This window comes from Rana temporaria, chromosome 2, assembly GCF_905171775.1.
Source record: "Rana temporaria chromosome 2, aRanTem1.1, whole genome shotgun sequence".
Lineage (NCBI taxonomy): Eukaryota > Metazoa > Chordata > Amphibia > Anura > Ranidae > Rana > Rana temporaria.
The window spans coordinates 25,750,426-25,776,895 of NC_053490.1; the positions used below are offsets into that span (position 1 = coordinate 25,750,426).

Here is a 26,470-nt window from a genome sequence, read left to right on the forward strand (position 1 = left end):
TGGGCGCTGGTGAGGCTAGATTTGATGGGCGCTGGTGAGGCTAGATTTGATGGGCGCTGGTGAGGCTAGATTTGATGGGCGCTGGTGAGGCTAGATTTGATGGGCGCTGGTGAGGCTAGATTTGATGGGCGCTGGTGAGGCTAGATTTGATGGGCGCTGGTGAGGCTAGATTTGATGGGCGCTGGTGAGGCTACATTTGATGGGAGCCGGTGAGGGTAGATTTGATGGGAGCCGGTGAGGCTAGATTTGATGGGCGCCGGTGAGGCTACATTTGATGGGCGCCGGTGAGGCTAGATTTGATGGGCGCTGGTGAGGCTACATTTGATGGGCGCTGGTGAGGCTAGATTTGCTGGGCGCTGGTGAGGCTAGATTTGCTGGGCGCTGGTGAGGCTACATTTGATGGGCGCTGGTGAGGCTACATTTGCTGGGCGCTGGTGAGGCTACATTTGCTGGGCGCTGGTGAGGCTACATTTGCTGGGCGCTGGTGAGGCTAGATTTGATGGGCGCTGGTGAGGCTAGATTTGATGGGCGCTGGTGAGGCTAGATTTGCTGGGCGCTGGTGAGGCTAGATTTGCTGGGCGCTGGTGAGGCTAGATTTGCTGGGCGCTGGTGAGGCTTCATTTGATGGGTGCTGGTGAGGCTACATTTGCTGGGCGCTGGTGAGGCTACATTTGCTGGGCGCTGGTGAGGCTACATTTGCTGGGCGCTGGTGAGGCTACATTTGCTGGGCGCTGGTGAGGCTAGATTTGATGGGCGCTGGTGAGGCTGCATTTGGGCGCTTCATTAAAAAGGTGGGGTATACATGGGCAGGGAAAAGGGGTCGGCCGGGGGGCAAAATTAGGTTTTTGCCTAGGGTGTCAATATTCCTTGCACCAGCCTTGGACATGATACAATAATCTACTACTTTTAAGAGACAAATGTTAACTAGAGGGGGTCTGCAGGATTATAAAAATTAAGGAAATTTTTGCCATTAAAGTACATTTTGGGGGAGTTTTTGGAGGAAGCCCATGTTGCTGATTTTGAACCAGATGTACTTGAGAAAGGTTCAGGTCCTCTATGAACCCACAGACACCCCAGTACAGGTTTCTAATCTCTGTTCTTTCCTTCCCAGCTGCAGGACAGGGCCGAATTGAATGCCTGCAGTGGCTCCTGGAGATGGGGGCTGACTACAATATCACCAACGAGGCCGGGGAGACCCCAAAGGATGTTGCTAAACGGTAATATGAGTTTATAGAATATTAGCAAATGTGGGTCCATTCAGGGCTGTCTTAATGAGAGGGCACACCTGGGCACTGCCCAGGGGCCCCAGCTGCATGAGGGGCACCTGCACTTTTCCCAAAGCAGCTGGTCCTTGAGCCCACGCTGCCCCGAAATTGGGGGCCCCATGATGGTACTGAGAGTGATAGATACACAGGGGAGGAAGTCTGCCTCCTACCTACTTGATGTCTGTTTACCTTCCCTGTCATCATTGTAGGGACCCCAGAGCATTACTTTGCCCAGGGGCCCATGATGCTATTAAGACGGCCCTGGGTCCATTCCCTGAATGGCTAATTTTGTAGTGATGGTATTCATTTGGATGCAGATTTTTAAGGTCTGTGTATAGCAGTTATGATGAAGGGCTGGCCAAACATTTTGTAATGTGATTCTATCCTGTGCTGAATTGAGATAGAATTGTAAATGATTGTATAGAAATAAAAAATAATCCAATGCATTCATAAGATTTCTATGAGGTTGCATTAACCACTTGCCTACTGGGCACTTTCACCCCCTTCCTGCCCAGGCCAATTTTCAGCTTTCATCACTGTCACACTTTAAATGACAATTGCGCGGTCATGCAACACAATTGAGTTTTTTATTTTTTGCTAAACAAACCTTTTATTTAAAAAAAATATGTTTCATAGTTTGTTATAAAGTTCTGTAAACAGGTAATTTTTCTCCTTCACTGATGTGCGCTCATGAGGCTGCACTGATAGATGGCACTGATGGGGCGGCACTGATGAAGCGGCCCTGATGGGTATTGATTGGCAGCACTGGTGGGCACTGTTGGAACTGCAGTGATAAACAACATTTTTGAATAAAAAAAAAAAAAGTTTCATAGTTTGTTATAAAGTTCTGTAAACGGGTAATTTTTCTCCTTCACTGATGTGCACTGATGAGGCGTCACTGATGGGTGGCACTGATGAAGTTGCAGCGATGGGTGGCACTGATGAAGTTGCAGTGATGGTTGGCACTGATAAAGTTGCAGTGATGGGTGGCACTGATGAAGTTGCAGCGATGGGTGGCACTGATGAAGTTGCAGCGGTGGGTGGCACTGATGAAGTTGCAGCGGTGGGTGGCACTGATGAAGTTGCAGCGATGGGTGGCACTGATGAAGTTGCAGCGATGGGTGGCACTGATGAAGTTGCAGCGATGGGTGGCACTGATGAAGTTGCAGCGATGGGTGGCACTGATGAAGTTGCAGCGATGGGTGGCACTGATGAAGTTGCAGCGATGGGTGGCACTGATGAAGTTGCAGCGATGGGTGGCACTGATGAAGTTGCAGCGATGGGTGGCACTGATGAAGTTGCAGCGATGGGTGGCACTGATGAGGTTGCAGCGATGGGTGGCACTGATGAGGTTGCAGCGATGGGTGGCACTGAAGAGGTTGCAGCGATGGGTGGCACTGAAGAGGTTGCACTGATGGGTGGCACTGAAGAGGTTGCACTGATGGGTTGCACTGATGAAGTTGCACTGATGGGTTGCACTGATGGGTTGCACTGATGGGTTGCACTGATGGGTTGCACTGATGGGTTGCACTGATGAAGTTGCACTGATGGGTTGCACTGATGAAGTTGCACTGATGGGTTGCACTGATGAAGTTGCACTGATGGGTGGCACTGATGAAGTTGCACTGATGGGTGGCACTGATGAAGTTGCACTGATGGGTGGCACTGGTGAAGTTGCACTGATGGGTGGCACTGGTGAAGTTGCACTGATGGGTGGCACTGGTGAAGTTGCAGTGATGGGTGGCACTGGTGAAGTTGCAGTGATGGGTGGCACTGGTGAAGTTGCAGCGATGGGTGGCACTGGTGAAGTTGCAGCGATGGGTGGCACTGGTGAAGTTGCAGCGATGGGTGGCACTGGTGAAGTTGCAGCGATGGGTGGCACTGGTGAAGTTGCAGCGATGGGTGGCACTGGTGAAGTTGCAGTGATAGGGCGGCACTGATAGGGCTGGAGCATCAGGTGCACCCAGCGGAGCCCCTCCTTACATCTGGTGTGCCTGCAACAGAGTTTCCTCCGCCGTTACCAAATTAGTAACAGGCCGAGGTAATCAAGATTGAGGCAGAGCCAGCCGGGTGGCTACATTTGAGCTGCGACCCCGCCCCTTTCCACAACAGATCAGAAACAGAGGGGTGGGGGTGAGCGGCGCCGCAGCTCAATATCTATTGTCAGCCACCCAGCCGGCTCCGCCTCTTGTTCTTGGTCTTTTGTAAAATGGCATTGTCTCTACCGCTCGCAGCGGCAAAAAAATTGGGGAAAAAATTAATTTTCTGGGAAACGCTAAAATCGTGAAAAAGGTCTAAATCCCGGGAATGTCCCAGGAAATTTGGGACAGTTGGTAAGTATGCTACAAGTGCACTTGGAAGTGCAGTCGCTGTAGATCTGAGGGGGACATGCAAGGAAAAAAAAAAACAGCATTTTTGCTTACACATGATTGGATGATAAAATCAGCAGAGCTTCCCCTCATTTCAGATCTTCCCCTCAGATTTACAGCGACTGCATTTCCAAGTGCACTTGTAGTGCAAAGTGGATTTGCCTTTAGTAAATAAACCCCCTAGTGTTATAAGGAAGTGTGAGTCACTGAGTGAAACTGACGGGTTTGATTCACCGCATGTAATAGAGCGTTACAAGGTCCCGGTGGATTATTTTATAGTACGTTCATTTTATTACAGATCAGACACTGGGAGTAAACTGTCAGTTAGTTCATAAAGTGGTTGTAAACCCTTACAGACCACTTTGACCTACAGGTAAGTCAAGATTAGGGTCCAAGAAATATCTACACGGTTAAGGAGATATTTTCCAAAAAAGGGGCACTGATGTCTACGGCGCATGCGCACCATAGACAATGGCGCAGGCGCACTGAGCGTGCCGTTAGTGAAGGCGATGGACTGGAGTGGGTGGGAGTGACGTCATCGCTGCTCCAGCCAGTCACAGCTCCGGAGCAGCGATACCCGGAACTCACTCCGGGAGAGATGGCGTCGGTGGAGGAGGTGATCGAGGACCGCTTTAGGGGCTTCGATCTCAGGTAAGTAATTCATAATGAGCTAGTATGCTATGCTATGCATACTAGCTCATTATGCCTTTCTCTTGCAGGGTTTTTTTTTTTTGCAGATTTTTACGTCCTCTTTAAGTGCCCAGCCGAAGCTCCATGACCGCGGCCGCGGGACCCGCGGACCTGATTGCCGCTGGAGTCCCGCGATCGGTCCCCGGAGCTGAAGAACGAGGAGAGCTGTGTGTAAACACACCTTCCCCGTTCTTCACTGTGGCGCCGTCATTTATCGTGTGTTCCCTGATATAGGGAAACGCGATCAATGACGTCACACGTCCAGCCCCGCCCCCTACAGTTGGAAACACCGATGAGGTCACACTTAACCCCTTCAGAGCCCCCTAGTGGTTAACTCCCAAACTGCAATTGTCATTTTCACAGTAAACAATGCATTTTTAATGCATTTTTTGCTGTGAAAATGACAATGGTCCCAAAAATGTGTCAAAATTGTCCGATGTGTCCGCCATAATGTCGCAGTCACAAAAAAAATTAGTAGTAAAAAAAAATAATTAATAAAAATGCAATAAAACTATCCCCTATTTTGTAAATACTATAAATTTTGCGCAAACCAATCGATAAACGTTTATTGTGATTTTTTTTTTTTTACCAAAAATAGGTAGAAGAATACGTATCGGCCTAAACTGAGGAAAACATATTTTTTATATATTTTTGAGGGATATTTATTATAGAAAAAAGTAAAACATATTGCATTTTTTTCAAAATTGTCGCTCTATTTTTGTTTATAGCGCAAAAAATAAAAACCGCAGTGGTGATCAAATACCACCAAAAGAGCTCTATTTGTGGGGAAAAAAGGACGCCAATTTTGTTTGGGAGCCACATCGAACGACCACGAAATTGTCCGTTAAAGCGACACAGTGCCGAATCGCAAAAACTGGCCAGGTCCTTTACCTGCCTAAAGGTCCAGGTCTTAAGTGGTTAAGCAGACACCCTAGGGAAAAAAAATGTCGGTCATTGCAACTTTTTATCTCACACGGTATTTGCGCAATAATTTTTCAAACGCCTTTTTTTTGGGGGAATTAAAAAATAACAAAACCGTAAAGTTAGCCCAATTTTTTTGTATATTGTGAAAGATGATGTTACGCCGAGTAAATAGATACCTAACTTGTCACGCTTTAAAATTGCTCACACTCATGGAATGGCGCCAAACTTCGGTACTTAAAAATTTCCATAGGCAACGCTTTAATTTTTTTTACAGGTTACCAGTTCAGAGTTACAGAGGAGGGCTAGTGCTAGAATTGTTGCTCTCGCTCTAACGCACGCAACGATACCTCACATGTGTGGTTTGAACGGCGTTTACATATGTGGGCGGGACTTGCGTGCACATTCACTTTTGAGTGCGAGCTACCGGGGACAGGGGCGCTTTAAATTTTTTTTATATATTTTATTTTTTATTTTACTGAATTTTTTTTATTTTTACACTTTTTTTTTTGATCACTTTTATTCCTATTACAAGGAATGTAAACATCCCTTGTAATAGGAATAGTGAATCTCTTTATGGAGAGATGCGGGGTCAATAAGACCCCACATCTCTTCTCCAGGCTGGAAAGCATGAGATCGTGAAAAAAAATTCACGGATCTCATGCTTTCAGTAAGGATGAGCTCCGGTGTGTTCGTTTAGTACACGTGCAGAACCCGCCAGGAAGTCTGACCGGGGCTGCGCTGATCACAGCCAGGGAGACATTTCCCGATCTCTGCAACCGAGCATCAGGACAATGTCTCCCTGGCTGTGATTAGCGCCGTGCAGACTTCCTGGCGGGCTCTGCACGTGTACTATGAGAACACGCCAGAGCTCATCCTTGGCTTTCAACCGCTATTGCGGCTTTCTTTACTTCCGGGTACCCGGGCGCAGTGGCGTATCTAGGGTATGGCAGCCATGGCAAGTGCCATGGGCGCCATGGGGAGGGGGGCGGCAAAAAGCTACCTCCTGCATGGAAAAACCCCCACCCGTCCTCCTGCATTCGCCTCCCGCACTAATGTAGCTCCCGGCATTGCGGCCGGCCTGCTGAAGCGTGGCGCCGGCACAGCAATTGCTAATATTGCTACTTGGCCTGGGAAGGGGAGTGACAGATGCCCCCATGATGGCCTATGACTGGCCATTGATGGCACAGTGGCTGCTTTTGATGGGCACAGTGGCTGCAATAGTTTTTTTTTTTTTTTTTAGTTTGTTTGCGCCCCCCCCCCCAAAAAAAAAATTCAGCAGCAGTCGCCAGTGGGTGGTCCCCAGTGTCCCTCTCTGTCCTTGTCGCACTGCGTCCCTCCCTGTCCCTGGTTATCTGAAAGGTTTCAAATGTTTTGACAGGGGCGCAGTTTCAGTGCTTGCCATAGGCGCCATTTTCACTAGATACGCCTCTGCCCGGGCGTGACGTCATAACATAGCGCCCCGGGCCTCCGACGGTCATAGAGATGACCGGTGACCATTTGGTCACCGGTCATGTCTATGCTCTTCATTCGGCGGCGGCCGATTTGTTCTCCGGGCCTCCGATGGCGGGAGAGCCTGGAGAAGCACCGGATGCCGGCGGGAGGGGGGATGTCCGCTCCCGCCGCCTATAAGAACGATCAAGCAGCGGAACCGCCGCTATGATGGTTCTTATGGTGCGCAGAATCGCCGACTGAAAAGGATATCTGAATGATGCCTGTAGCTGCCCCCATCATTCAGATATCCCCCCCCCCCCCCACACTGAAGTCCAGGACGTCATATGATGTTCTACGGGTACGGAAGTGGTTAAAAGAGACTTCTGTGCAGAGTTCGGATCAATCCATAAAATGCTGCAGAATTTTCTGCTACTAATTAATCAATTAAAAGGATTAATAGATATGATGACGTTTTGTTTTTCTGGTATCCACCTCTAATGTTCATGAACATCTGTTTTTTCCTGTTTCCAGATTTGCGCAGCTAGCCGCCGTCAAACTCCTGGGAGGAGGAGTAGTGGAGGAAGACTCCGAAGAAGAATTTAATGAAGATGATCCATTATTCTTTGAAAGACATGGAGTAGAGGGGAGCACGGACCAACACGACGAGTTAAACCTTAGTGCAGCCGAGAAGAAGCAGGCGCGCAGTATGTATCCAGCTTCCCAACTCCAAAAGGACCAGGATAGGGGCCATTATCACATGTAGCTCCCTCCTAGATAGGCTGTCCGTTGCTTTGGGCTGTTCTAGGACCCACAGGCTGCAGGTGTGATTGCTTCCCCCTGCATTCTAGAGGCTTCTAGAACATAGAAGGCTAGAAGATTTAGATGGGCAGCTTGGATATTTATTATGCCGCAGCCAGTCCCTGCGAAGGTGGGCCCAGTAGGTGGCTGGAGTGGAACATAAATAGTCTGAGGCCTAGAGCAGCCGGCGGCCTTGTGTTTTCTGAACAGTCCTCCTGTTACAATTCAGTATTTTTGGAGTATCACCCTCTCCTGTTCTCGGTCCATAAAGACATGGATGAGCGAGTTTGGGGTAGAGGAACTTGACTGGCCTGCACAGAGTCCTGACCTCAACCTGATAGAACACCTTTTGTGCAGGCCAGTCAAGTTCCTCCACCCTAAACTCGCTCATCCATGTCTTTATGGACCTTGTTTTGCACACTGGTGGGCAGTCATGTTGGAACAGGAAGGGGCCATCCCCAAACTGTTCCCACAAAGTTGTCCAAAATGACGCCTTATGAGTTCCCTTCACTGGAACTAAGGGGCCAAGCCCAACCCCTGAAAAACAACCCCACACCATAATCCCCCTGTGATACATTTGCCTATATGTCTCAGTTTACTGCTCCCTGCTAGCCATATGGGTAGAGGTAGAAAGGAATTTCATGTGATTCATTCCTCTGACAGGTTATTGACGTGCTAATGTCCCCTCACTATTTCTAAAGGTTAATTGATCTATTGTGTTGTGTGAAGGAGAGCTGTGTTTAAGTGGCTTGTGTTAATTATTCTGATTGCTTCATTGTGGTAATTATCTCTCTATATGCGGGGTCGAGCGGTCTGGTTGATGTATTCAGTACAGCTAGTGCTCAGCGTCATTGATGTCATTGTCTAAAGAAAATGTGTTTTCAGCATCGGCCCCGTCGTGTCTACCTAGTCATCTGTATGGAAGCCCCAGTGTGAGGGGGGCGGAGATTTGTCATTGTAACAGTTTTGGAAATGACATATAAGCTGTGTGCATTATAACATTAAAGTCTGTGTTGTTCAAGCAGTAAGCTTGTCTCATGTGTGGCTTTCTGGGCGATTCCAGGGATATCCCTCCTCGTGGAATATTGGGGTGATTTTCGTTATGGGAAGAAGGGAACGTTGACGGGGATATCATACCGATACCGTCACAATTGGTTGGCAGCGGTGGGATTTTTCCCTTCTATTCCCCTTCACACCCGGATTCCAAGCAGACACTGGAAGAACTACTGGAAGTTCGTGGAAGGATTGCTAGCAACAAAACCAAGCGGGTCATCATAGCAGAATCAATGGAGATAGACCAGGAGGACGGGATTGCAGCAACGCCAGCAGTACAAGAGATGGAGACACCAGTGATTCAGGAGGAATCGCCAGCCAACAAGCTAATGAGAGAGAAGCTAGCGTGGTTCGGCCCGAACCCAACGGCAGATGTGGTGCTGAGAGTGATGGACCTGTTAGCGAAGGAGGCTAAAGAAATAAGAGACGCAGAACTACAGAAGGATAAACAAATAAGAGACGCAGAGCTACAGAAGGCTAAACAAATAAGAGACGCAGAACTACAGAAGGATAAACAAATAAGGGACGCAGAACTACAGTTAAAACTGGCAGCAGTCCAACAAGCAGCCGCACATTCTCCGAACAGTGAGTACAGCACAGCAGACGCAAGGAAGATTCCGTTTAGCGCTTTTAAAGCTTTTGATGAAAAGGACTGTGAAATTGATAACTACCTGGCGGATTTTGAGCGACAATGTAACCTGCACCGAATAGCTAGAAGAGAGTGGGTTGCAATATTGTCAGGCAAACTGTCAGGCAAAGCTTCTGATGCTTTCCGGACCGTGCCAGATCAGGATATCCATAGCTACGCCAGGGTTAAAGAAGTGCTCCTGGCTCGTTATGCGGTAACCCCAGAGTCCCACCGACAGAAGTTCAGGGACTCACGCAAAACCACGAAAGACTCTTACGCAGAATGGGCATGCCAGTTGTCCCTGTCGGCCTCTAACTGGGTTAACAGCAGCCAGGCCACCACCGCAGAGGACATTTTGCAACTAATGCTCCTGGAGCAATTTTACAATCGCATCCAGACGGACGTCAAGGATTGGGTGAGAGATCGCAGGCCCATGACTCTACCAGAGGCCGCGAAGTTGGCGGATGAATATGCGGATACTCGCAAGACAAACCAGGTCACACCACGGGTACAACCCCCACAACCAAACGGCGCCCTCACACCCACCAGCCGCTAGATACCAACCGCCTAACAGACCGATGACATATAGCCCTCGCTACCCACGCCAGGAGGACAACGAACAACGCTGCTTCCGGTGCAAACAGTTGGGTCACTTCAAGCAGAATTGCCCCATGAATGACAACACCAGGTCAAATTGGTCTCAACCTGGGTACCGCCCACCAGCAGCAGCCCATTGTGTAGACTCGGCTTGGGATCCCCAGGAGCTGGGTCAGGAAGAACCATTGGGCACCCCTTACGAAGCCCTCATGGTACAATCTGTTATTACGGACAACAGGGAACACCATTGTCAGCTGGTCATGGGCGACAGCCATGAGCCGGAGGGGCCTTGGAGGGAGCTGGGCAGAAAGAGGCACCGCCAGCTACCCTCCAAGAAGAAGAGGTCCTGGAAGCCGTATAACCAGCGGACCTGGGAGGAGAAGAAGCGACTGGAGGAGATGGAATCGCAGCGGGCGCCCCAGATGCGGGCCGAGATGTTCGCCAAGGGCCCACCGGTGGCCCCTTACACCACCACCCAGTTCCTGATGATGAAGGACCACATGGAAAGCCTGCAGGACATGAGCAAGCAGGATCTGATCCGTGAGTACATAGAGCTGGAGGAGTGCATAAGCCGCATGGAGGAGGAGAACAACCACCTGAGGTCACAGCGGGCTGACCCCCCCAGGCTCCATGAACTGGAGATGGAACTGGAGAAGCTCAAAGAGGAGAACCGGCGGCTGCGGAGGGAGCAGGGGGCGGCTGACCTTATGGGGCTCTGATTCCCCTCCCCCCCCCGGACTCTGAGCACCAGTGCTACAGCATTTCAACAAATATAACTTTTTCTTTTTATGAATCTCTTGGGATTGTCACTTCAGAGCCATAACCTGCACCCTCCCATAGCGGGACACCTAGACGGCGGCGCACAGACCCATTCGCTGTCTTCACACTGACTTCTGGTGACTTTGCAGATCGCACAAAGACTTGGGGACTGACCGGCGTGTGATCTGACGACCCGGTGACATACCTGAGTCTGAAGCAGTTGCCAAGGTAGGTCAGTCATGCCAAACGGAGTTAACCTCGGACTAAAAGCTCTGAACCCGTCAACCCTACTGGACCAGGGAAGGTCCAACCGGGTTTGCCGGAGCAGGGAGCAAAAGGGGGGCCATTGTGATACATTTGCCTATATGTCTCAGTTTACTGCTCCCTGCTAGCCATATGGGTAGAGGTAGAAAGGAATTTCATGTGATTCATTCCTCTGACAGGTTATTGACGTGCTAATGTCCCCTCACTATTTCTAAAGGTTAATTGATCTATTGTGTTGTGTGAAGGAGAGCTGTGTTTAAGTGGCTTGTGTTAATTATTCTGATTGCTTCATTGTGGTAATTATCTCTCTATATGCGGGGTCGAGCGGTCTGGTTGATGTATTCAGTACAGCTAGTGCTCAGCGTCATTGATGTCATTGTCTAAAGAAAATGTGTTTTCAGCATCGGCCCCGTCGTGTCTACCTAGTCATCTGTATGGAAGCCCCAGTGTGAGGGGGGCGGAGATTTGTCATTGTAACAGTTTTGGAAATGACATATAAGCTGTGTGCGTTATAACATTAAAGTCTGTGTTGTTCAAGCAGTAAGCTTGTCTCATGTGTGGCTTTCTGGGCGATTCCAGGGATATCCCTCCTCGTGGAATATTGGGGTGATTTTCGTTATGGGAAGAAGGGAACGTTGACGGGGATATCATACCGCTACCGTCACACCCCCCTCCACCAAATGATTTGGACCAGTGCACAAAGCAAGGTCCATAAAGACATGGATGAGTGAGTTTAGGGGTGGAGCAACTTGACTGGCCTGCACAGAGTCCTGACCTCAACCAGATAGAACAACTTTTGGGATGAATTAGAGCGGATACTGCGAGCCAGGCCTTCTCATCCAACATCAGTGCCTGACCTCACAAATGCGCTTCTGGATGAATGGTTAAACATTCCCTAAACCTTATGGACGGCCTTCCCAGAAGAGTTGAAGCTGTTATAGCTGCAAAGTGTGGGGCAACTCAATATTAAACCCTACAGACTAAGACTGGGATGCCATTAGTTCATGTAAAGGCAGGTGTTCCAATACTTTTGGTAATATAGTGTATGTGGTTGCTCAATACCCTAAACCAGTGGTGGCCCAACTCTTTATATTGGGGGCCTCAAGTGCTGACCTAAAGGGCCACACAGTGACTGTAATGCTACAGGAAACTGTCAGATATTGCAGACATGCAACAGGGGATGGCCAAAGACTACAGGTATATGTCAGAGAAGGTCAGAGGCTGGAAAGGGATGGTCAGAGACTGCAAAGGGAAGGTCAGAGACTGCAAAGGAGATGGTCAGAGACTGCAAAGGAGATGGTCAGAGACTGCAAAGGAGATGGTCAGAGACTGTAAGGAGATGGTCAGAGACTGTAAGGAGATGGTCAGAGACTGTAAGGAGATGGTCAGAGACTGTAAGGAGATGGTCAGAGACTGTAAGGAGATGGTCAGAGACTGCAAGGAGATGGTCAGAGACTGCAAGGAGATGGTCAGAGACTGCAAGGAGATGGTCAGAGACTGCAAGGAGATGGTCAGAGCCTGCAAAGGGAGGGTCAGAGCCTGCAGAGGGATGGTCAGAGCCTGCAGAGGGATGGTCAGAGCCTGCAAAGGGATGGTCTGTGCCTGCAAAGGGATGGTCTGTGCCTGCAAAGGGATGGTCTGTGCCTGCAAAGGGATGGTCTGTGCCTGCAAAGGGAGGGTCTGTGCCTGCAAAGGGAGGGTCAGAGCCTTGCAAAGGGATGGTCAGAGCCTTGCAAAGGGATGGTCAGAGCCTGCAGAGGGATGGTCAGAGCCTGCAGAGGGATGGTCAGAGACTGCGAACATGCCAAGGGAACTGTTGGAGACTGGCGAGTCATAGACTGAAGACACATTATACGAGACTGCTGGAGATCACTGATATAACTGCCCCTTAGGAGATCACTACTTCCACACTTGTGCTCCCTACAGCTTAAGAAGTTACTTGTGAAACGTTCGATATTTCAAAACAGACTACTGCCCGCAGGGGCCCCAGGGCTGTATAGGAAGTGCCACAGGGTGGGCACAAGTCTCTAAATGTTTTATGTCCTCTTCCTTACAGTGAGAGCGCACAAAAAGTTGAAGGAACTGGAAAGTCTTCTGCAAATTGCGAAAAGCAATTATAAGCATCTTGGTGGGATCTTGGAGGAGGAAACTCAGATAAAGAAGGAACAGAAAGAATCGCAACGGTATGACTTACTCTTGGTTCCTTCCACTTCTGTGCTGCGGAAAGTGAAATAATGAATACATGGGCCCAGATTCTCAGAGGACTTACGACGGCGCAGCGCCATGTACGCCGTCGTAAGTCCTAATCCGAGCCGTCGTATCTATGCGCCTGATTCTTAGAATCAGTTACGCATAGATATCCATTAGATCAGACAGGCGTAAGTCTCTTACGCCGTTGGATCGTAACTGCAATTTTCCGCTGGCCGCTAGGGGCGTCGAAATATGTAAATTGGCTAGATACGCGAATTCCCGAACGTACGCGTGGCCGGCTCAGTAAATTTACGCCGTTTACATTAGGCTTTTCCCGGCTTAATGTTGCCCCTGCTATATGGTGGCATAAGTGCGGCGCAACAATGTTAAGTATGGCCGTCGTTCCCGCGTCGAAATTTGAAAAAGTTACGTCGTTTGCGTAAGTCGTCCGTGAATGGGGCTGGACGTCATTTACGTTCACATCGAAACTAATGACGTCCTTGCGGCGTACTTTGGAGCAATGCACACTGGGAAATTCCATGGACGGCGCATGCGCCGTTCGGGAAAAACGTCAATCACGTCGGGTCACAGTAGATTTACATAAAACACGCCCCCCTGATCCCCTGATTTACGCTACGCCGCCGCAACTTACAGAGCAAGTGCTTTGAGAATACAGCACTTGCCCGTGTAAGTTGCGGAGGCGTAACGTAAATCAGATACGTTACGCCTGCCCAAAATTGCGCGGAGATACGAGAATCTGGCCCATAAGGTTTTTTTCACATGGTGGGGAGATATTATTTAACCGCTTGCCTACTGGGCACTATTACCCCCTTCCTGCCCAGGCCAATTTTCAACTTTTGGCGCTGTAACACTTTGAATGACTATTACGTGGTCATGCAATGCTGTACCCAAATGTTTCTCATTCTTTTCACACAAATAGAGCTTTCTATTGGTGGTATTTAATCACTGCTGGACTTTTTATAAAAAGAAAAAAGCCAAAACATTTTGAAAAAAACGTTTTGCTCTTTCTTTTCTTTAACCGCTTGCCGACCAGCCGCCATCGTTATACTGCAGCAGTTTGGAACGGCTGTGCGAATCACCGTAGGTGTACGCTGGCCGCTTTAAGGGCTATAGCAGGCGCACGTGCACCGCCATCGGCCACGATGGCCACCCACGGTCACACCAAAGAGAGCCAGAACGGGGATCTGTCAATGTAAACAAACGGATCCCCGCTCTGTCAGGGGAGTAGAGAGAGATCTACTGTTTCTCATGATCAGGAACAGCGATCTCTCTCTACTAAGGATGAGCTCAGGCGTGTTCGCAACTCCACGTGCCCACGCCCGCCAGGAAGCTGACACTCCGCAGTGCTAATCACAGGCAGCGAGACATTTGCCGGACCGCGGCTGCACAGATCGGGAAATGTCTCACTACCTGTGATTAGCGCTGCGGAGTGTCAGCTTCCTGGCGGGCGCCGACACGTGGAGTTGCGAACACGCCTGAGCTTATTCTTACTTCCTACTCCCCTCCCCCTACAGTTAGAATCACGTCCTTAGGACACACTTAACCCCTTGATTGCCCCCTAGTGTGAACCACCTGCCAGTGTCATTTATACAGTAATCAGTGGTTATATTTAGCACTGATCGCTATATACATGTCACTGGTCCCAAAAAGTGTCCAATCTGTCTGCCGCAATGTCACAGTCCTGCTAAAAATCGCTGACCATTACTAGTAAAAAAAAATAATAAAAATGCCATAAATCTATCCCCTATTTTTTAGACGCTATAACTTTTGCGCAAACCAATCAATATACGTTTATTGCGATTTGTATTCGTTTTTTTTTTTTTTTTGGATATTCATTATAGCAAAAAGTAAAAAATATTATTGTTGTTTTTTTTCAAAATTGTCGCTCCTTTTTTTTTTTTTGTTGTTTATAGTGCAAAAAATAAAAACCACAGAGGTGATCAAATACCACCAAAAGAAATGCGCTATTTTCGGGAAAAAAAGGACAGGTTCTGTAGTCCACACAGAGGGCTCAGAAGGCTGAATGTACTAAACTGCATATTGGGATGGTGGGATATCCCTCGGAAAGCTGATAACATTTTTTATGAATTCAGTTCTCAGAAATATATAAGAATATTAATTTGTTGTAACACCTGGATGGGCTCACGGCACAATGCTCTGCCCCATGAGCCCACCTTATCTTGAAGCCTTTTAGAGACTATGGCTCTAATCAGGTATGTAAAAAAAAAAAAAAACACCCCCGCCGCTTTAATTCAGGCGCCCGGCATCCTGAAAGGGGCCGGATGAATAAATAGGATGTGGCAGCGGAGGCCGTGGATAGATGTATGTATGAATCTGTCTATTATACATATAGGAGGTGGCATAGATAGAGGGGGTGGTGCGGTGCCCAGGCACCCCTTGGTGGGTATGCACCATTATAAGGACCTGGTGTCAATAGCTTTGTGCTTGTGAATGGCAGCTGGGTGCCAATGTGTTTTTTTGCGGCCAATTTGTCAGGAAATGGCTGGTGTTGGCACTTCAGAGATCACAACACCATGGTTAATATGGTGTCAGGTGTCAGGATGATTGAAGTACATCATTTTTATTATTATATTGTAATATAAAATGTAATATAAAATTAAAAAGTTTAACTCACCATAATGCAGAATCTGCCACCAGATGCAGCTTGTCACGGTGCCTGTCACCAGATGCAGATTGCCACATGCCACCAGATGCAGATTGCCACCAGATGCAGATTGCCACAGTCACTTGCCACATGCCACCAGATGCAGATTGCCACAGTTACTGTATTTATCGGGGATTAGCGCGCTCCCGCGTATACCGCGCACCCCTAAAGTTGCCCCGAAATTCCTGTGGAAAAAATATTTTTTGTACTTACAGTTTTGGTGTCTTGCGCGGCGTCCAGCGGCGGCTTCGGGTGTCCTCTTCGTCGGGTCCGGCGTCCTTCTGCGGCGTCCTCGCGTCCTCCCCGCTAGTTTCCTGCGCCGAGTTTGAATACTGCGCCGACATATACAGAGCGCAGTACACTCGTGTATAGTCGGGCAGGCTCGGCTACTCTCGCGCTGACGTCCTGTACGTCCAGGACGTCAGCGCGAGAGGAGCCGAGACTGTATTCAAACTCGGAGCCGGCGCAGTATTCAAACTCGGCGCGGGAAAGCGAGTATCGGCGTATATCGCGCACCCACGATTTTGCCCTGATTTTCAGGGCAAAAAAGTGCGCGGTATACGCCGATAAATACGGTACTTGCCACATGCCACCAGATGCAGATTGCCACCAGATACAAATTGCCACAGTCACTTGTCACATGCCACCAGATGCAGATTGCCACAGTCACCTGCCACATGCCACCAGATGCAGATTGCCACAGTCACCTGCCACATGCCACCAGATGTATATTGCCACAGTTACCTGTCACATGCCACCAGATGCAGATTGCCACCAGATACAAATTGCCACAGTCACTTGCCACATGCCACCAGATGCAGATTGCCACAGTCACTTGCCACATGCCACCAGATGCAGATTGCCACAGTCACCTGCCACATGCCACCAGATGCAAATTGCCACAGTCACCTGCTACATGCCACCAGATGTATATTGCCACAGTCACCTGTCACATGCCACCAGATGCAGATTGCCACAGTCACCTGCCACATGCCACTAGATGTATATTGCCACAGTCACCTGCCACATGCCACCAGATGCAGATTGCCACAGTCACCTGCCACATGCCACCAGATGCAGATTGCCACAGTCACCTGCCACATGCCACCAGATGCAGATTGCCACAGTCACCTGCCACATGCCACCAGATGTATATTGCCACAGTCACCTGCCACATGCCACCAGATGTAGATTGCCACAGTCATCTGCCACATGCCACCAGATGTATATTGCCACAGTCACCTGCCACATGCCACCAGATGCAGATTGCCACAGTCACCTGCCACCAGATGCAGATTGCCACATGCCACTGTCTCCTGCCTCCTAGATGCATTGTCACTAAGCACAGTGAGTTTGGTGAGAAAAAAGTAGTGATGCGGGGCGGGCAGTGGGATATGATGTCATCTCTCTGCTTGTCTGCTTCACCCCTAACAGTGTAGCGGCGGGGCTGTGTGGGGGGCGGAAGTGTGTTGATCTCTCTGCTCGCCGCCGCACCTCAGCTCAGACTTCGCGGCCTGCCAGTAAACAGGCTGCAGCTCGTTCGTGGGCCACGGATCGGGGGTTGGAGACCCCTGCTATAGGGGATGTAAAACCTGAATGTCACAAATGCCCATCGATGGAGGCTGTAAGGCAATAGTTGAGTAAGCTGGAAGACTTGCAGGGAAAGCCAGGAGGGTGAATGGATGGCATGGAAAGATAATGTCATCAACATTCTGATGAAGCCTACAGACCCTCCACTATGTGGGCATGAATCCGGAATAAACCTGACTATTCCATGTAGGGTGGTCTTCTTGGAACACCAGGCTACTGGTCTTTTATAATTAGAGGAGGTCAGTTACAATGCAGCAACTACTAGATAAAAACGGGAAAGCTAGTCTGGTCCTTTGTGTTTTATTCATCACCATGTTATAAGTCGGGATTCTTCTCTGTAACACTGGAATGATTGTACCTCATTTCTGTTCATATCTCATATTTCTAACCTTCTCTCCAGGATGATAAAAGACTTGGAGGCCCAACTGGAGTATGAACGTCTCCGCCGGGAGAAGATGGAGGTCCAACTAGATGAATACAGGGTACAGATCTCTCAGCTCAACAGCTGCCTGGGACAGATGAAACCCTCTCCTCGACCCAGTGTAAGGACTCTCTTCTTTCAAGGACCCTCAATGGTAGACATGTGCAATTCGTTTTTTTAACCACTTAAGACCCGGGCCTTAAGGCAGGTAAAGGACCCGGCCAGTTTTTGCGATTCGGCACTGCGTCGCTTCAACTGACAATTGCGCGGTCGTGCGACGTGGCTCCCTAACAAAATTGGCGTCCTTTTTTCCCCACAAATAGAGCTTTCTTTTGGTGGTATTTGATCACCTCTGCGGTTTTTATTTTTTGCGCTATAAACAAAAATAGAGCGACAATTTTGAAAAAAATGCAATATTTTTTCCTTTTTGCTATAATAAATATCCCCCCAAAAAGATATATAAAGATATAAAGATATATATATCAGTATAGGCCGGTACGTATTCTTCTACCTATTTTTGGTAAAAAAAATCGCAATAAGCGTTTATCGATTGGTTTGCGCAAAATGTATAGTGTTTACAAAATAGGGGATAGTTTTATTGCATTTTTATTAATATATATTTTTTTTTTTTACTACTAATGGCGGCGATCAGCGATTTTTTTCGTGACTGCGACATTATGGCGGACAGATCGGACAAATTTGACACATTTTTGGGACAATTGTCATTTTCACAGCAAAAAATTCTATAAAAATGCACTGATTACTGTGAAAATGTCAATTGCCGTTTGGGAGTTTACCACTAGGGGGCGCTTAAGGGGTTAAGTGTGACCTCATATGTGTTTCTAACTGTAGGGGGGAGGGGGCTGGACGTGTGACGTCATTGATCGTGTTTCCCTATATTAGGGATCACATGATCAATGATAGCATCACAGTGAAGAACGGGGAAGGTGTGTTTACACACAGCTCTCCCAGTTCTTCAGCTCCGGGGACCGATCGCGGGACTCCAGCCGCGATCGGGTCCGCTGCTATACTGCATGAAAAAATCATGCCCTGCAGGCTTCAATGTGAAAGCCCGAAGGCTTTCACACTGAAGCGGTGCGGTAGCAGGACCGCTCCAAAAGTCCTGCTAGCCGCATCTTTGGAGCGGTATAGGAGCGGGGTGTTTGCCGCTCCTATACCGCGCCTTCCCATTGAAATCAATGGGAAACTGCGGTATTAACCTTTTTTCGGACGCTAGCGGGGGTTAAAACCTCACCGCTAGCGCCCGAATATCGCGGTAAATACGACGGTATAGCGGCGCTAAAAATAGCGCGGCTATACCGACACCGCACCTACGCTGCCCAATGTGAAAGCAGCCTTAAGGTCCGGGTCTTAAGTGGTTAACAGAGAATATACACAACGCATGGCCTGCACATTCTTACAATGATGGCTGCCCAGCTTTCTATACTAATGTTGGATTCAAAGCATCAGCATGACAGCCAGCAAAGCAGCATTTCCAGAAGCAGAGATCACAATGGCCGCCGCACATTTCTTTCCCAACCCGTGGGCTTTATTGTGGACAATGGATTGACGGGAGCGTAACGCTAATCCGCCGAGCTGCTGAGCGAGGTTCAGCATCAATAGATTCCGCTGCCGCGCCAAGTCTTTTGTTTGCCCTCAGAGAGGAAACACAGAAGGGGCAGCGCTGCGTTTTGTTCTTCACAGAAAGAAAATGTTTTTCCAAAAAGGCCGCATGGATCCGGAACAAAAAAAGTGCAAAAACCGGAGTTCTACTCATCTGGAATGTAGACGTATCGGGATAATGATGGTGGGGGGAAGGTATTGTGAACTCTATATGTGTGATCGCAATTACTCCCTGTATTCCGTACATGCATAGTATACACTATATTGCCAAAAGTATTGGGACGCCTGCCTTTACATGAACTTTAATGGCATCCCAGTCTTATATCTGGATTCAGGTACACGTGCCTAACGTTAAGCAGGCGTATCGTATCGCATATACGCTACGCCGCCGTAAGTTAGAGGGGCAAGTGCTGTATTCACAAAGCACTTGCGTCCTAAGTTACGGCGGCGTATCGTAAATGTGCCGGCCTAAGCGCGCCTAATTCAAATTGTGAAGAGGTGGGCGTGTTTTATGCTAATGAATCGTGACCCGACGTGATTGACGTTTTTTACGGGCGGCTTATGCGCCGTCTGTGGACATATCCCAGTGCGCATGCTCCAAATTACGCCGAAAAGACTTATTGGTTTCTACGTGAACGTAAATTACGTCCAGCCCCATTCACGGACGACTTACGCAAACAACGTAAATTTTTTTAAATTCGACGCAGGACCGACGTCCATCCTTAACATTGGCTGCGCCATCTTTTTGGTGGAATATCTTTAGGCCTGAAAACGGCTTACGTAAACGGCGTATCTTTACTGCGACGGCCGGGCGTACGTTTGTGAATAGGCGTATCTCGCTGATTTACGCATTCTAGGCGTAAATCAGCGTACACGCCCCTAGCGGCTGGCCTAAATAGACAGCTAAGATACGACGGCGCCGGCGGTCGTATCTTAGCTAGATTTAAGTGTATCTCAATTTGAGAATACACTTAAATTTACGACGGCGCAGATTCAGAGTTACGACGGCGTATCTACTGATACGCTGGCGTAACTCTCTCTGAATCTGGCTATTAGTCCGTAGGGTTCAATATTGAGTTGGTCCACCCTTTGCAGCTATAACAGCTTCAACTCTTCTGGGAAGGCCGTCCACAAGGTTTAGGAGTGTGTCTATGGGAATGTTTGACCATTCTTCCAGAAGTGCATTGGTGAGGTCAGGCACTGATGTTGGACGAGAAGGTCTGTCTCGCAGTCTCTACTCTAATTCATCCCAAAGGTGTTCTATCGGGTTGAGGTCAGGACTCTGTGCCGGCCAGTTAAGTTACTCCACCCCAAACTTGCTCATCCATGTCTTTATGGACCTTGCTCTGTGCACTGGTCCAAATCATTAGGTGGAGGGGGGATTATGGTTTGGGGTTGTTTTTCAGGGGTTGGGCTTGGCCCCTTGGTTCCAGTGACGGGAACACTTAAGCCTCATACACGCGATCGGATTTTCCACAGACAAAGCGTATGACTTTTATCCGAAAGGCGTTGGCCATGAACTTGTCTTGCATACAAACGGTACACAATTTATCGACCAACAAACACGAACGTAGTGACGTACTACGTGAAATGTCAGCTCTTGGGCGCCACCCTATGGACACCTTCTGCTAATGTCGTGTTTGATGAGCATTGATTCCGAACATTTACACACAACAGGAAAATCTGACAACCGATCGTTGTTCGTGGAAATTTTATTAGCCTGCCATCCAACATTTGTTGGCGGAAAGTTGGACAACAATTGTCTGATGTAGTGTAAAGCGTTTGGATTTTGGGCCAACAGCCTGTCATGACACAATTCCCGTTGGAAAATCCGATCGTGTGTACGAGGCATTGAGGTCTCGGCATGCCAAGACATTTTGGACAATTTCATGTTCCCAACTTTATGAGGACGGCCCCTTCCTGTTCCAACATGACTGCGCACCAGTGCACAAAGCAAGGTCCATAAAGACATGGATGAGTGAGTTTGGGGTGGAGGAACTTGATTGGCCTGCACAGAGTCCTGACCTCAACCCGATAGAACACTTTTGGGATGAATTAGAGTGGAGACTGCGAGCCAGGCCTTTTCACCCAACATCAGTGCCTGACCTCACAAATGCGCTTCTGGAAGAATGGTCAAACATTCCTTTAGACACACTCCTAAACCTTTTTATACTTACCTGCTCTATGCGGCGGTTTTGCGCAGAGCAGCCTCGATTCTCCTCTTCTTGGGTCTCCTGCCAGCTCTTCTGGTTCCTCCCTCCTGCCCCCACAACAAGCAGTTTGCTATGGCGGCACCCAAGCTGGCTTTCTCCTGAGCCGCTGCTTAACGTGTCCATTCGCACACAGAGGGAGGCTCAGTCCCACCCCTCCTCTCTCCTCATTGGCACACTGGCTGTGATTGACAGTAGTGGGAGCCAATGTCTACTGTTGCTGTCTCAGCCAATGAGGAGGGAGATACCAAGGCTCTCCTGCACACAGCTGGATCGGTATGGGGCTCAGGTAGCTTTTAGGGGGGGCTGGGTGTGCTGCTGAATATACAATGCATGAAGGTAAAAACCTTTAAGCCTTTACAACAGGGGTGTCCAAACTTTTTTCAAAGAGGGTCAGATTTGATGAAGTGAACATGCGTGAGGGCCGACTATTTTGCCTGACATTCTTTCAACCAATAAAATTCGGTCTAAGTGTGTTTGTTCGAGCAACCAATACACGGCCCAACAAGAATTCTCTTGCCTTTGTGGATGTGTGTGGTGAAGAGATGAGCTTGGGCGTGTTATTTGGATCTACCGTATCTATCGGCGTATAACACGCACAGGCTTACTATTGCCATGAATGCAGCCTTACCATTGCCATGAATGCAGCCTTACCATTGCCATGAATGCAGCCTTACCATTGCCATGAATGCAGCCTTACCATTGCCATGAATGCAGCCTTACCATTGCCATGAATGCAGTCTTACCATTGCCATGAATGCAGCCTCACCATTTCCATGAATGCAGCCTTACCATTGCCATGAATGCAGCCTTACCATTGCCATGAATGCAGCCTTACCATTGCCATGAATGCAGCCTCACCATTTCCATGAATGCAGCCTCACCATTTCCATGAATGCAGCCTCACCATTTCCATGAATGCAGCCTTACCATTGCAACCAATGCAGCCTCACATGTGCCATAAATGCAGCCTCACATGTGCCATAAATGCAGCCTCACATGTGCCATGAATGCAGCCTTACCATTGCCATCGGTGCAGCCTGATCGATGCCCATCTGCAGCCTCGGAGGGCAGAGGGAGGGGGGTGGGACAAGTGCCGACAGATTACAAACAGGAGAATGTCTTGTTTACCCTGTGGCCTCTTTAATACAAAGTCCCGCCTCCTATGATAGACAGAACAGTCGTCCAATGGCATCCCAGGAGACGGGACTTCCAATACAGATGCTGCTGAGTAAACAGGAGATTCTCTTCATGTAATCTGATGGCGCTCATCCTGCCCCCTCCCTGTCCCCTCCAAGGCAGCGCCGATAAATACAGTATAAATCTTTTGTGGCCCTGGGGGCCACAAACAATATATATATATCCAAATCCCCAGGGGGGCCATATTAAATCAACAGGGGGGCCGCATTTGGCCCGCGGGCCGGACTTTGGACATGCCTGCTTTACAATGACTTTAATTTTTATAAGCTGGGGGGGTCACTGACTTTTTTCCTTTTTGCAGGGGGTGAAGCTGTCAGAGGAGTATAAGGAGAAGAAGAAAGCCAAGAAGAAACCCGCTCCACAACCGAACCCCGGAGGGGTATTTGTCAGGCGAGCTAGTGAGAAAAGATAGAAGGCGAAAGACTCGCAAGGCATTCTGGGAAATATGGCAAAGTCACCTGACCTTAGATTACATCAAGTCATTTACATACACCTCACAATGTACCAAAAAACTCTAATAAACCTATATTTTAAATAACTCAAGGATGTGCTTTTTCTGGTTCTTTTATACATAAAAATCCATAGAGTAGATGCCGGTAACTACTTACCAAGCACGCTATAGCCGAATAGTCGTCAATTTCTGGGAGCCCATTGTATGGCATCCTCCCGTAAATGTGCCCGCTGCTGGGCATGGGCGCTCTGTGTTCGCAGTGTCACTGCGATAAAGAGCCAATCAACGGCTCTTCACCACCTGATCAGCTGTGTCCAATCACGATGTCAACAGAAGCCAGTTACCGGTGTCCTGACAAAATAGGCAACTCTACAGAAAGTCAAACCACGTCACCGCCGTTTTTTTTAAACCATCAGTAATTTCAGATTTGGACACAACACTGAATACAGTCCGGCACAGGAAGATTTTGCCGTTTTCACAGCACAGCGGCTAACGAGGAACAAAGTTGTCACATCCTGTGAGGCGGCCATTTTCTTGGTTAGTTTCGGAGCAGAGTAACAATCTGATGATAATATCCTGCACTGGATTATATTTGATTGCCGATGTTGTGTCTAAACAGCAATTTGTGAAAATAAACAGAAATTCATCAAAATCTGCAATTCATGATACTTCCCGCCCTGCCGATAGCAGATTGACGGCCGGGAAGTGGTTTAGTTATCCTGACTGGGCATCACATGACGTCCAGCAGGATATTGTGGGGGCGCGCGCTTCTTACCACGTAATGGTAATCAGTAGACATGTGCAATTTGTTTAGTTTCTAATTCGTTTAACGAAAATTCGGAAATTCGTTAATTTCGAATTTTCGTTTTAACAAATTTTTTATTTCAGAATTTTCGGACTTCCGAATTTTTCAATTTCCGAATTTTCGGACTTCCGAATTTTTTAATTCCCGAATTTCTAATTTCCGAATTTTCGTATTTCCGAATTTTGGAAATTCGGATTTTCGGAAATTCGAAAATTTTTAGTTTTTTTTTTTAATTTTAAAAATCCCGAATTTTAGAAATTTCGAATTTTTCATTTTCGATTTTCAAAATTTCGAATTTTCGAATTTTTCATTTTCAAATTTCGAATTTTTCAATTTTCGAATTTTCGTTTTTTTTTTCGAATTTTTCAATTTCAAATTTTTCGAATTTTCAAATTTTTCAATTTCGTATTTCCGAATTTTTACATTTCCGAATTTTCAATTTCGAATTTTCGTTTTTTTTTTATTTCGAAATTCCGAATTTTTGATAATTTCCAATTTTTCATTTTTTATTTTCGAATCTCTCAATTTTAGAAATTTCTAATTTTTCTTTTTTTGGCCTGGGCAGGAAGGGGGTGAAAGTGCCCGGTGGGCAGGGCCGGCCTTTGCGGTGTGCGGAGAGTGCGATCGCACAGGGCGCCATAGCAACATGGGCGCCTGGCAACTGCACAGATTCTTTAATTCGCCCGTGTATTAAGTAGTGGGCGGGGGGCGTGCCGCACACTGGGGGTGTCAGGCCGGCGCCCCCCCCCCCCGCGACGGAAGAGGACCTTGCTGGGTGGGATGGCGTGGTGCCGGGTGCCTGGCTTTGCAGGGGGGGGGGGGTGCCGTGCAAGCCGCATCCCAGCGAGCCGTCGGCACACCCGGGACCTGGCCGCAGTGATCCCCCTTCTGCTTAGGCAGCTCCGCGAGTCTCGGCTGCCTGTGACTGTCTCAGTCACCCAGCCGAGCAGTGAAGCAGCCTCCCCCTTGCCTGTACTGTGCTGTGTGTGCAGCACGCGGCAAGCAGGTTATCTGAGCCTGCTTGCTTTACAGGTCCGAAGGGGGGGGGGGGGGTGTGGGTTTTATCTGTATTGTGGGGTCGGGTTTTTTTTATTGTAGGGGGGGTCACTCTGCACTGTAGGGGGGGGGGGTGTTTTCTGTATTGTGTGTGTGTGGGGGCGGTTCTTTATTGTAGGGGGGGTCTGCACTGTAGGGGTTGATCTGTATTGTAGGGGGGGGTGTTTTTTGTATTGGGGGGGGGGGTGTTTTCTGTATTGTGAGGGGGGGTTCTATATTGTAGTGGGGTTCTGTATTGTGGGGGGGTTATTTATTGTAGGGGGTCTGCACTGTAGGGGTGAATCTGTATTGTAGAGGGGGTTCTGTATTGTAAGGAGAGATCTGTATTGTAGGGGGAGGGGTATGCACTGTACGGGGGTCTGCGTAACATGCAGGGGGTCCAGAACTGTTAGGGGGTGTCTGTGTAACATACAGGTGTCCGGGGCTGTGTAATGTAAAAGGGGTCCAGAGGTTCAGGGTGCTGTGTAATGTAAAGGGGCCCAGAGGTGCAGGGTGCTGTGTAATGTAAAGAGGTGCAGGGTGCTGTGCAATGTAAAGGGGCCCAGTGGTGCAAGGTGCTGTGTAGTGTAAAGGAGTCCAGAGGTGCAGGGTGCTGTGTAATGTAAAGGGGCCCAGAGATGCAGGGTGCTGTGTAATGTAAAGGGGCCCAGAGGTGCAGGGTGCCGTGTAATGTAAAGGGGCCCAGAGGTGCAGGGTGCTGTGTAATGTAAAGGGGCCCAGAGGTGCAGGGTGCCGTGTAATGTAAAGGGGCCCAGAGGTGCAGGGTGCTGTGTAATGTAAAGGGGCCCAGAGATGCAGGGTGCTGTGTAATGTAAAGGGGCCCAGAGGTGCAGGGTGCCGTGTAATGTAAAGGGGCCCAGAGGTGCAGGGTGCTGTGTAATGTAAAGGGGCCCAGAGGTGCAGGGTGCTGGGTAATGTAAAGGGGCCCAGAGAGATGTGTAATGTAAAGGGGTCCAGAGGTGCAGGGTGCTGTGTAATGTAAAGGGGTCCAGAGGTGCAGGGTGCTGTGTAATGTAAAGGGGTCCAGAGGTGCAGTTGTGGAGAGGGGTACACAGTAGTGACAGAGATATTGAAGGATGCATGGGGGCACAGTGGGGTGTTTTTACATTTTACGGGGGGGGGGGGCAGATATAGGATCCGCCCCCGGTGCCAAATGCTCTAGGTACACCTGGCAGGCCACAGGCAGATTCTGCAGGAATGACAGCGTGGGCGGCTGTCCTTGCCTTGCTATGAGGAGCAGGAATGAGGAGCTCATATGCCATGCGCACTGAGAAGACAAAGGAGCGCAAGAATCCACAGAAGCAAGCAGCAGATGTAAAAACTTTTTTCTGTAAGTAAATAATTTTTTTATAAATGCAGTGTACTGCTTAATGTCTGTTTTTGTATTTTCTTTTTTAAATAGGGTGTTTCTTAAAGGAACAGTAAATACGAAAGTTAAAAAATACTTTATTGTAATTATG

At 48.5% G+C, this 26,470-nt stretch overlaps 1 protein-coding gene across 1 annotated transcript in view; it reads left to right on the forward strand.

Annotated features, from left to right (window-relative positions):
- The window catches only part of ANKRD42 (ankyrin repeat domain 42), a 60,114-nt gene extending 36,873 nt beyond the window's left edge, over positions 1–23,241 (forward strand). The window contains exons 8-12 of the mRNA XM_040339973.1: positions 1,112–1,217; positions 7,211–7,383; positions 12,835–12,961; positions 17,645–17,786; positions 23,000–23,241. Of these exons, the coding sequence (XP_040195907.1) occupies positions 1,112–1,217; positions 7,211–7,383; positions 12,835–12,961; positions 17,645–17,786; positions 23,000–23,110 (659 nt within the window). The 3' untranslated portion in view covers positions 23,111–23,241. The remainder of the gene's footprint in view (positions 1–1,111; positions 1,218–7,210; positions 7,384–12,834; positions 12,962–17,644; positions 17,787–22,999) is intronic.
- Positions 23,242–26,470: the final 3,229 nt, after the last annotated feature.